At 45.0% G+C, this 11903-nt stretch overlaps 1 protein-coding gene across 2 annotated transcripts; it reads left to right on the plus strand.

Annotated features, from left to right (window-relative positions):
* Positions 1 to 3860: 3860 nt before the first annotated feature.
* Positions 3861 to 10297, plus strand: LOC120396017 (potassium voltage-gated channel subfamily A member 1). 2 transcript variants are annotated; one of them, XM_039520902.1, is made up of 4 exons: positions 3861 to 3977; positions 4411 to 5923; positions 8315 to 8448; positions 8727 to 10297. In XM_039520902.1, exons 2-4 carry the CDS (start codon positions 5042 to 5044, stop codon positions 8845 to 8847), a joined length of 1137 nt encoding a protein of 378 aa, XP_039376836.1. In that variant the 5' UTR covers positions 3861 to 3977; positions 4411 to 5041; the 3' UTR covers positions 8848 to 10297. The 2 variants fall into 2 exon arrangements, with proteins under 2 accessions (XP_039376836.1, XP_039376835.1); XM_039520901.1 differs by lacking the exon at positions 8727 to 10297 and having other exon boundaries at positions 4411 to 8443.
* Positions 10298 to 11903: the final 1606 nt, after the last annotated feature.

Raw genomic sequence — 11903 nt, forward strand, 5'->3', positions numbered from 1 at the left:
GCATTTTCTCTGCCTTTTCTGTATCTAATATTAGCAACCTGACTTCGTTGCCACACCAGATCCCTTCTCATCATTTACAGTGATAAGTAGCTTGGGTAACATGTTATGGGACCTCCTTGTCTTCCAGGGCACAATCCTACTGTACGGTAGTTTATATTCCTTAATAAGACTGCCAGTTGCCCCATCCTGCTACTCCTGATAATGCACTTTTTCTAATGTGTTGTTGAATCAGCTATGCTGGAAGCATTTGAGTTATCAGCAAGAAGCAATGATTAAGGTATTCAAAATTATGAAGGAAGGGTATTATGAAAATTGATCGGTGTCTCCTTTTGTTTTTACACTGTCTCATAATATAAGAACAAAGGACAATTCAATGGGTACTGTTATTGTTTATGACCTCTAGGTAGTACTGCAACATAATCAAGACTAGGGCTCTGTTATGCTAAGCAGTAACAAACACATGGTTAGTCCTGGTCTATACTACAAACTTATATCGGTATAACTACATCACTCAGAGGTGTGGAAAATCTACACCCCTGAACAATGTAGTTATACCAACCTAACCCTCAGTGTAGACAGCACTATGTCAACAGTAGGGCGTCTCCTGTCACCAAAGCTACCACCTTTCGGGGAGGAGGAATACCTTCATGGACAGAAGCAGCTCTCCTGTGGGCATAGGCAGCATCTTCACTAAGCACTACAGTGGCACAGCTGCATCAGTGCTGTAAGTGTGGACAAGCCCTAAGTAAAGCTGGCTGGGAATTTTTCGATGGAACATTTTTTTTTTGCTGAAAAAAAATGTCGCTGAAAAATGCTGATTTGTTGAAACTGATGAGTCATTGAAACTGCTGGGGGCGGGAGTTAAGAAACTGTCAAAATGGGCTGTTTCATTTGCAATGACTTTGTTTGAAAATATAACCTAATTTATACTAAATAGGTCAATATTGAACCAAAACATTTTGAAATTATTGAAACAAAATGTTTTGATTGATCTGAAGGTTTGCAAAACATTTTTACTTTTTGGCCTGATTTGGGATGGGAAAAATCTTAAAAATTCTCACGGGAGAGGAAAACCTTTTCCCACTCAGCCCTAATAGTAAAAGACAGTCTCTGCCCCTAACAGTTTATAATCTAATCTGTTGAGATAAAGAAAGCACCATTATCCCCCTTTTACAGATGAGAAGCAGGAAAATTGAGTGGTTTGGCCAAGCTAACACAAGATGCCTGTGGCAGAACAGGGTTTTGAATTCTAAACCCTGACTTTCAGCCTAGTGCCTTATTCACAAGACCATCCTTACCCACTACACTTTGAACTTGTAAAAAAAAAAATAGTGACCTTTATAAAGCATTAGAATAGGGTGAGTATTCCAAATATTTTTATTGCTTTATTTATGCAAAAATATCCAAATGTATTGAATACACCATTTTAAGAATATCTTGCAGCCAGCTCTGTGTAGCATGTAGTCGGACACTGGAATTCATTGCCGTAAGAGGATGTCGAGTCAAATACAGTTGCTGGGTTTTGTTTGTTTTTAAGGCTGAATAACTTTCTGATCTCTTTGGAGCAGGGACTGACTTTTTATTCTGTGTTGGTACCTAGCACAACTGGGTCCTGGTCCATGGCTGGTCTCTTGGGCAATATTGCAATACAAATAAATAACAATTAATTGCAAATGAGAGAGTAGTGATCATTAAGGAGGAAGACAGGATACTCAGATCTCCTCTTTCAGGGTGTAAATGATTGGTCTTGGGGTAGCAGAAGGATTTTCTTCCTTATAGATCTTGGCCAGGACAACTGTGGAGTTTTTCACCCTACCTTCAAACCATCACTGTTTTCGTCACTGAAAAAGGCACTATACTGGACTATTCTTTTCTGTCCAGTGACCTGATATGTTGTGGCAAATCCATTCCTATGCATTTCTGCTGCAACTAGTGCTGATGAGCATTGCTCCATTCAAGCTCTGATTGGCAGTAGAGTTAGGACAAACTGTTAGAAGATTTTAAAATTACCCTTCCTCTCTCAAAGAAAGCAGGAGAAATAAATAGGAGACCTCAGAAGTGGGAGGGGAAGGAAAGGTCCATGGAGTCATGTGATTAGACATTTTTAAACTGCCAAGTGCAACCTTAATTGCATGTAATGTTTTATGCAGTGAAACACTGAGGCCAGGCCTCTTAAACATGGATATGGTCTGTCTAACCCCAAGTGCTTCAAATTGCACTCATTTGTGCAATAAAACAAAGAATGAAAGAAAAAAGCCCGGGTTGTATTTGATCGCCTATCCTGCTTTGACAAAGTGAGCAGCCAGCTTTTATATAATGTACATTATTCTGTACTGTAGGGAACAATCCCGCAAAAAGCAGATGACATAATAGGTCTTCTCTGAGTTATGTGATTCATCAATTCAGTGGGATAAGCAGCATGAAGGGCAATTTCCTTGTAAGATGCTGCTGCTGCTGCTTAACTCTTCCCTCCCAATTACATCCACACTACACTGGAACCACTGCTAGGCCCCTGGGGCCGGCAAAGTGGAGCGCAGTCCATTAGCGAGCACGTGGCTGGGGGAAGCGGGGGTCCCGTTGCAAAGGCTGGAGTCAATGGCTGCATTCCGGAGGGGCAGGGGATCGATACAGCGGAAGCGCCAGCCGCAGACCTGGCTGCGCTGGGCAGTTGCCCCCGGGGAGCTGTCTCAGCAGCAGCTGCTGGCGCCCGGACTGCAGGCGCATCGCCTCCCGAGCCGCTTCTCGGGGCAAGCGCCGGGTGGCCCTGCACCTGGAGAAGGCCTCAGCGCCTCGGGGGCGGGGGGAGCCCGACCCCCGGGCGTGTCCTGCTGCCCAGCTCGGTGGCAGCCGGGGCAGAGCCAGGGTCAGCTGCTGAGCTACTAACCTACCTGTGCAGGCGGTGAGGAGCGTATTGGAGCAGATCCAAATCTGAGTGGTTGGGTTGAAAGATGTGACTGGAAAGGGACGGGGGGGGGGGGAACCTTCTCCCCAAAGGGCACCCTAGGTCAGAGGTGGAAAAGGTCCTGAGAAAAATATTAACCCAAGAGCCAGGCTTCGGGTTAGTGTCAATCGCCCCCCAGGCCCGATCCCCCCCAGCGCTCCGCAAGAACCGGCTAGTCCGGGGCTTTCCCGGCCCCTCGCTGCTCCTGCGGCTGGAGGGGAGGGGGGGATGCACCTTGCGGGGAGACTGGGAGCCCTTCCAGCTGCTGCCGAGCGCGGGCCGCACGCCCAGGGGGCTCCGCTCGCCTGGCCCGCGCCGCCGCCTGCATTGCGTCGAAGCCGGCCCGTTTGCAATGCTCGCTCGGACCCAGGGTGGCTGCTGCTGTGCGTGGGTTTAAACCCCACCGGGAGCTCGGGGGAGGGCAGGACTGCTCCAGTGGCGCGGTGGGGAGGAAACGTGCGATCGCCCCTTTCCCCTCCTCCCCCCACCACCCCATCCCAGCACCGCACAGCACAGCTCTCAGGTTTCTGCTGATCCTGCAGCGTCAAGAAATGGCTCGAGTTTGCTCCTTGCTCTGCCTGTATTCCGCAGCCGCCTCGCCTCTGCCACGCGCGTCCCGCTCCTTCCTGCCGCTGCGGCTCTAGCCAGGGCGAGCCAAGATCTGCGCCGGGGACGCAGCTGCAGGGCTGCGGCTTTCCCCCTTCCCTGCTGCTGCCCGGCTCTCTTAAGGGCGCAGGCAGAAGGGGAGCGAGAGAGGCGCTCGCCGCGTCCTGTTTGTTTGCACGCGATCCTTTTGGGCGGGTGCCCCTTCTTCTCCCCATCGTCACCCGCCTGGTTCCCAGCGCCGCCGAAGCTGGCAGATGAATATTTCAGCATCTCGCAGGCAGCCTTGTAAAGCGATCTCGGCAGGGGCACAGGCGGAGGAGGAGGGTGAGTTTGCTGCTGCGCTTTTTGGATGCTGCCGCTGCTGCTGCGACTTGACGCATTCCGGCAGGGTCTCCAGGTCCTCATCCCTCCAGCTGACCCGGGGGGGCAGGTAAGGAAGCCCTCGCGCTCTGCTTTTCTGCCTCACCCCTCCCAGCCCAGATATCTCCCTTGGCCCCCTTTTTATTGTTGATTGACCGGCTGCAGAAAAGGGGCTGCAGCTGCGATCCACCCGCAGCCCTGGAACGAAGTTGGCTGGAGGCGGCTAAGTTTCTGCAAGAGGGGGGTTGAGGCGCGGGAAGTGCAGGCAGACTGCTGCAAACCCACTGAAGTTACCGGGAGGCTTTCCCTTGCCTCCAGAAGGCTTTGGACCAGGGCCTTACATCGGAAGGATGCCCGGTGTATGAATGTGTGGGGACGGGGGTGTTAACGCCATGGGAAAAGCATGAGGCTTCTTGCTGGGTTCTCCCCCCTCTCCCCATCCAGCCCAGCTGAGTGTGTTGTGGTTTTTTACCTATCTGCTTTCCCCCTCTTTCCCCTTGCAGCCTCCAGCGACTGCTCCGAAGCGAGCTTTATCCCCCCAAACCAAGAGGCGGGAGGCCAGTGGAAATTGCTGTGTTGGCATTGCAAGCCATCGCATCCCAGCCCCCCTTTTTATTTATTTATTTTGATGGTAACTCCGTGGCGGCAGCAGCAGTGATGGTCGAGTCAGCGAGAAAAGCAGCAGGACCGTGTTAAAGGCAAAAGGAACCGGCTGGGGAGGGGAGCCCAGCCTGGGGTGTGTGATTGACACCCCCCAAACCCTTCTACCTTGGGACACACACAGGGGACCCCTCATGCCTCCCTCCCCTCTCCTCTTTCCCCTCTGAGGTTCTCCACCCCTTATCCCTCCCTTTCCTGATTCTCTCCATCCCAGGCCCCTTTTCCCTCATCTATTTCTCCTTCACCTTTCTGGGGTTTTCCATCCCTGATCCTCATCCTCTGTCTCTCCCCCACCTCACTTAAAGCTCTTCTGGATCCACCATCCCGCCTTACACCCTCTAAGGCTTTGCATCCCAGACCCCCCATCCTTCTTCCCTGAGGCTCTCCCCTCTTGGGACTCTCCATTTCAGACTCCTCTCACCCACCCAAGGTGTCCCTCTATATCCCTGAGACTCCCCCACCCCCTGTGCCACCATGACTGTGATGGCTGGAGAGAACATGGATGAGACCTCTGTCCTGCCAGGCCACCCGCAGGATAGCTACCAGCCAGACGCCCATGATGACCATGAGTGCTGCGAGCGGGTGGTGATCAACATCGCCGGGCTGCGCTTTGAGACCCAGCTGAAGACCCTAGCCCAGTTCCCCAACACACTGCTGGGGAACCCCAAAAAGCGCATGCGGTATTTTGACCCATTGCGCAATGAGTATTTCTTTGACCGGAACCGGCCCAGCTTCGATGCCATCCTCTATTACTACCAGTCTGGAGGCAGGCTCCGCAGGCCAGTCAATGTGCCTCTGGACATGTTCTCTGAGGAGATCAAATTTTATGAGCTAGGTGAGGAGGCCATGGAGAAATTCCGGGAGGATGAAGGGTACATCAAGGAGGAGGAGAGGCCCTTGCCCGAGAAGGAATACCAGCGCCAGGTATGGCTCCTGTTTGAGTACCCAGAGAGCTCTGGGCCAGCCAGGGTCATTGCAATAATCTCAGTCATGGTGATCCTCATCTCCATAGTCATCTTCTGCCTAGAAACTTTGCCAGATCTGAAGGAGGACAAGGACTTTACAGGGACTCTGCACCGCATTGACAACTCCACCGTGATCTACAAGTCCAGCATTTTTACCGACCCTTTCTTTATCGTGGAAACCCTTTGTATCATCTGGTTTTCCTTTGAGCTAGTGGTGCGCTTCTTCGCCTGTCCCAGCAAGCCCGAGTTTTTCAAGAATATCATGAACTTCATTGACATAGTGGCCATCATCCCCTACTTCATCACCTTAGGAACTGAGATGGCTGAGCAGGAAGGTACCCAAAAGGGGGAGCAGGCCACCTCTCTGGCTATCCTGAGAGTCATCAGACTGGTAAGAGTCTTTAGAATCTTCAAACTCTCCAGACATTCTAAGGGCCTCCAGATTTTGGGACAAACCCTCAAAGCAAGCATGAGAGAGTTAGGTTTACTAATCTTCTTTCTTTTCATTGGGGTGATCTTGTTCTCCAGCGCGGTGTATTTTGCTGAAGCTGAAGAACCTGTGACTTATTTCACAAGCATCCCTGATGCTTTCTGGTGGGCTGTGGTAACCATGACCACTGTGGGATATGGTGACATGTACCCTGTGACAATTGGAGGCAAAATTGTAGGCTCCTTGTGTGCCATCGCTGGCGTGCTGACAATTGCCCTGCCCGTACCTGTCATCGTGTCCAACTTCAACTACTTCTACCACCGAGAAACAGAAGGGGAAGAACAGGCTCAGTTACTCCATGTTAGCTCCCCCAATTTAGCATCTCACAGTGATCTGAGTCGCCGTAGCTCCTCCACAATCAGCAAATCTGAGTACATGGAAATCGAAGAGGATATGAATAATAGCATAGACAATTTTAGAGAGGCTAATCTCAGAACTGGCAACTGCACCATAGCCAATCAAAACTGTGTTAATAAAAACAAACTGCTGACTGATGTGTAAAAAACAAACAAACAAAAAAAAACACTCAGCTTGAAGACTTTAAGTGACTCAGTCACACGTTGTAGATGCTTTACTAGTAGTCTTTGAATGCTTTATTTACCTCGTAAATGCATTGTTGCATTGCGAATTTTTGCTCAGTGATCAAGAAGATTTCAGGATCCATGAAAGATAACGTTTTCGGTTATTCTTAAAGGGTATTTTCCAACTGGTAAATGATAACTATTTAAACTAGGCTAGTGATAAAAAACAATCATATGCTTCTAAATCTAAACTTCTTTTTTTCATCCTTGTTGCTTGTTTAACTTAATTTTAAACAAAACACAACAGACAATTTTAGAGAGATAAAAATATGCATGGATTCCAGTAAAATATTCTGCAAAACTGCACAATGCATCCAAGAAAGTGCATCAGATAAAAACTTCAGCAAAAAATATGCAGCAAGCATACTGAAGTGTGAATTTCCCCTCTTTTGTGAAAGATGATGTAGTTCCGATCTACAAATTCATGCAGCACCTTATTAAAAATACACTTAAGCCTGGTCTTGTTGCTGTATACACCCTTAGCATAGAAGAACTATTCTATAAGGAAAAAAAAAAGACAAAACATCTGCAGTGCTGCTAAGTTTTCTTAAGTGCAGATGGTTTAAACACACATTTTTTTTTCCCTCTCCAGGACTGGAAGCAAAAACTTTTAGCCCCTTTGTTGCAAAATAGCACAATGGAGTTTAATATAAGCATGTCTGAATTTGATACTATTTACTTTATAATCGCATGCCTGAAATGTTACCTCAGACAATAGGGGATAAGCTTTTGTTTGAAATGAATCTTCTAAAAATAGGTTCTTTATCTTTTCTTTTTTTCTTTTCTTTTTTGATTTGCATTCACCAAAAGTGCACTCCTTAATTTATTAAATATTTGATTAGTAATTTAAAGTACTGTATTTAAGTATGTATGTTAGTCAAACGGGAACAATAACTTTTGGAGATCAAAGCATGTTCAAATATTCAGCATTATGGCCGAAATGACTAAGGTGTAACTTGAATTAATTAATGCATGAATTCAGTAATAATAATAATAATTAATACTTAATAAAGCACTTGTTGGACTGAGGGCCAGAAAGAACTGAATAGAGAGACCTGACGAGTTTCCTGCATTGCTCAGGGAAATGTGTTGGCTTCTGTCCAGGCACTGTTGGAAAGGAACATATCCTATCCCTTAAAGGGAAAACTATATGGAAAATTAAGAAGTCAAGTTATGTATAGCAACACCTAAGAACTAGTATCCTTTGTAGGTGAAATGCCTTTTGGTGCATTCTCAGAATGTAAATGAAACTTATCTATTGTATACATCCAAGTCGCAGTAGCAGATTTCTTTTGCAGTCATTATTTGAGGTCTATAGACTTTTGTACTCCCTAAAACTCACTGAAGAGACTCAACAGATTGGTGTAGATAGTTGCTTAGTGCCTTTATTCTTTATCTACTGAATCGCTAAAAGTGCCTCCTTGAATAGAGCTGATCATAAGTAGTGAAGGAAGGGGCAAGTCACCAACACACAATCAGGAATGTACTGTGTTATCTCCAGGCACAGCACACACACACAGAGAGAGAAGAGGAGAGCAAAAACCACCAGCGCCCGAGGACACCTTTCTTCCCTTGGCAATGTGATGCTGTGGGGCTCAGCATTTGCCTCTGCCAAATAAGTCACAATCATGTTTATGCAAGACTCAAAGTTTCCCAGATTGTTTATAGAGACAGTGCTGCCCTCACCATTTTTGCCTTTCCTTCCCCTGAGATGACTCTTTGGCAGCCTGCCCCAGAAGGGCAGAACACAAGAGGAACTATGGACCATCACTTACTGCAGCATCGACCAGGCAGGCAACCAGATGGGAGGGCTGCACCTTTCTTTCCCCTTGGATTCCCCAGGAGGTAGGTGAGAGAGGCTTCCCATTTCCCAGCCAGGCACACATCCCTGTCTCCCTCACCCTTTCACTAAACTCCCTCAGCAACCCCATAGATTTTTAATCCCATTGCAGACCTTTCAAGCATCTCCCATCCATCGCCACTGTGACCTGATGGATGGCAGCAATGCTGGGAGAAGGAATCTTCTGCAGTATGCAAGCCTTGACCAGTAGGCCCTGGAAGATGACAACTTTCAATCTTAACCAACATAGGCACTAATCCTATTTTTTTTTCTTTCTTTAAAGGACAAAGTTGAGAATCTTCATTCTGCACTTAGCAAATGGCCTGCTGCTGTTGAGCCATTTCCCACTGTACAGGCTCCCTCTTACCCCCATCCCCATCATCTACATATCCAGGCACTTGTAATCTAAAAACAAATTAACTCTGCAGTTATGCACAAGTCTAACATGCCAGGTTTACAGAAAGACTTGACTTCTCACTGTGTGGCTTCTATTAATATTAATGATCACTTTCCAATCCAGGAGAGAGGGATCTCAAAGAACTGCAAAGCATGTGATAAAACAGGGCATTAAACTCTCCAGATAGATGAGGTAAAGCTTCCTTCCCAACCCACACCCCCACAACACACCCTTCCCACCAGAATTAAAATCTGGTGGTCACGATCTTTCATAGTCGAGGATACAACTTCCCATGGTTAGACTGACTTGCATGTTGCATTCAGTTCAAGACAGCAATAATCAGTTCAGTGCTGTGGGACTGATGATCAGAAAGTAGCACCTGAGAGACGAGGCCTCACTTTAGCAACATGGTTTCTACAGTAGCTGGGTAGCCGCACCTTCATTTAACTACCAGACGGATGATTATTCTGCATGTGTAAAGAGAAAAATGCTGCATGCAGTGGGTCTTTTATTAGCAAGGGATAGGGTGAATCATTAGCGTTTGGGGTGGCTTGGGGAGTGTGAATGTTGCTTACCCCTTTATAGCTCATTACAAAGGAACTAAATAAGTATGGAGTACAGGGATTAACCTCATGTAGCATAGGCATGCATTTTTGGCAAGTTTGACAAAAAAACTCTCACCCCTTTGCACTAAACGTGCTGAAATGTCTTTGTAGGCCTGAAGGTGCACTTAACAACTGCCTGTTCTTACCAATAAATGTATTTTTCTTTTTTACATTTTCTTTTCTACTGTATTTCTTTTGGTGAATGGCTTGACCTCTAAAATGAAATGTTTCCTCCAGTGGGAGAGGACTGAAAATGGGCTGATGGCCAATTTATTGTCTCTCCAAGCAGAGAAAGAGGCCCTAATTCAATAGCGTGGTTTAGGGAGAGTTGTCTGAAATATCAGCAATCAGTATGATCTTAACCAGAAATCTTTGCAGTGTGCTAAACAACAACAGGTGATCAATTCAAGAGAGAATGAAAACAAAAGGCTTTGTAGTCACCTTCCTTATTGGAATTGGTGGAAAGAGGAATGCTACAATAAAGGGCCAAATTCATTGGTGAGGTAACCCCACTGAAGTCAACACACTTGATTCTCTTAGTACTTCAACCAGTTTGACTTTGCAACTCCATTGACTTAACTGGTTCATCTGGGCGTAAATGAGCAAATTAAGCTCTTTGACTTCAGTCAAGTTACACTAGTGATGAATATGATCCAAGGCAATTAACTACCCGTTACAAATGCTGCATACATGCATGGGATTAACTTTATTCTTGTAAGTGAAGTTAAGCATGTGCATGTAGGGTATGTCTACATTTGAGATGGGAGGTGTGCTTCCCAGCTTGCATAGAAGGTATCCATACTAACTCTGCTCAAACTAGCAGTCGAAAAATAGCACTGTAGCCAGGGTAACACAGCCAACAGCTTGGGCTAGCTGTTTGCAGAATAGGGGTCTGGGTGCCCAAGCCAGTAGTCCTTGCTCAGACAACAGAACTGTTGGTTTCAATAATTTTGCCCAAGAAGAGATTTCAAGGATCAGGCGTTTCTTAGCAGATCAGCTACATATAATTCATTAAAGATTGCACTGGGTAGACAAATGAACCAGGGACAAATTTCATTCTCAAGTTTTTACTAAAAGACAATTGTTTTAATTAAACGAATGTACAGAGTGTTTTTTTCTGTTACAATATAGCTGAAGCACAAATTATATAAAATGCATAACTAACGTTTTAAATATAAACATAAGGAATCAAAGGTCATTTTTCCCAAGTAATGCCTGCCTTTGGACAATGCAGATTCTCTTTATTTTTGAATATCTCTGCATTGAATTAAAATTAAAATAGAACTTGGAATGGGAGAAGAAAAACTCATTGCTTAATTTATTAAAGAAAGCTTGAAAAGGTTATTCAAAAACATGCCTAATGTATGTTTTTCTTTTTTCTTCCTTTGACTTTAGATTGATTACCTGTACTTACAAGGGTGACATTCAAGGTTAATGTCACCCGTAAAATGGAAAAGGAACATATCACAGTTTCAAAGTGCTTTCCCTTTCTGGTCCTGATCCTATATCTCATGCATACTCAATACTTCAGTCAACTTTGATGGGAATTTTGGATGTACAGGGTATGCAGTATCAGGTTCAAAGTGTGATTCACTTTTCTTTTTTAAGGGGTCTCTTAGTCACAGAGCTAAGTCACAGGTAGAGATAGCAGGTCGTCTTCAGCGATCTCACAACATTGTTGTAAAGAATGGGAACTACAAAACAAACATACTTTTAAAACTGCTTTAACCAGGGAACTACATTTTTATTTTTGTTGGAGTTTTCTCAGGCCAGGTATAGCACATATTGTTTTGCCATGTCTTAAAATACTACTTTAGATTCATCAAATGTGTCAATGCCTATATTTACATCAGGAAACTTCAGGGTATTCTAACTTTTTTTTTTTAGTGTAGGTGAATTGTGCTCCACTAAGACCAGCAATTTATATTATCAGTGAATACTGCACCTTCATATTGTAAAATAATGAAATGAAGCTGGGGTCTTCACTGAAATTTGTCAGAAAATATTCTATTTGTATCTATGTAGCTCTGTTCATTTCACCTGTTCTTAGAGACTAGCGAGTATTACTCAAGTCTACAAAAAATCCCTTTCCCTTTCTAGTCTCTCCAATAACTAAAGTGAGTACATGTGGCATTAAATTCCTTTAGGTGCATTAGTCTTTGATTAATGTTGTTGTTTCAGTGACATTTCTATAATGTAATTGGGGTCAAATGTATATTTTACTTTTGTACAGAAGTAAAAAAGATATTTTTATGACTAAATGCAGCAAAAAAAACCCTTATACTATAATCTGCTAAAATGATATATGTATTTCGTTTCCATGACATGTAAACTACTACTTTTTTTTTCAGGACATTGGTTTGAACCTGTAAATAACAGCTGTAGGCAGGAATGTATATGGACTCTGTGACATGCCTCTGATTTTAAAGATGAAGTATTACCAATGTTAAATATAGAA

This window comes from Mauremys reevesii, linkage group 1, assembly GCF_016161935.1.
Source record: "Mauremys reevesii isolate NIE-2019 linkage group 1, ASM1616193v1, whole genome shotgun sequence".
NCBI classification, from domain to species: domain Eukaryota; kingdom Metazoa; phylum Chordata; order Testudines; family Geoemydidae; genus Mauremys; species Mauremys reevesii.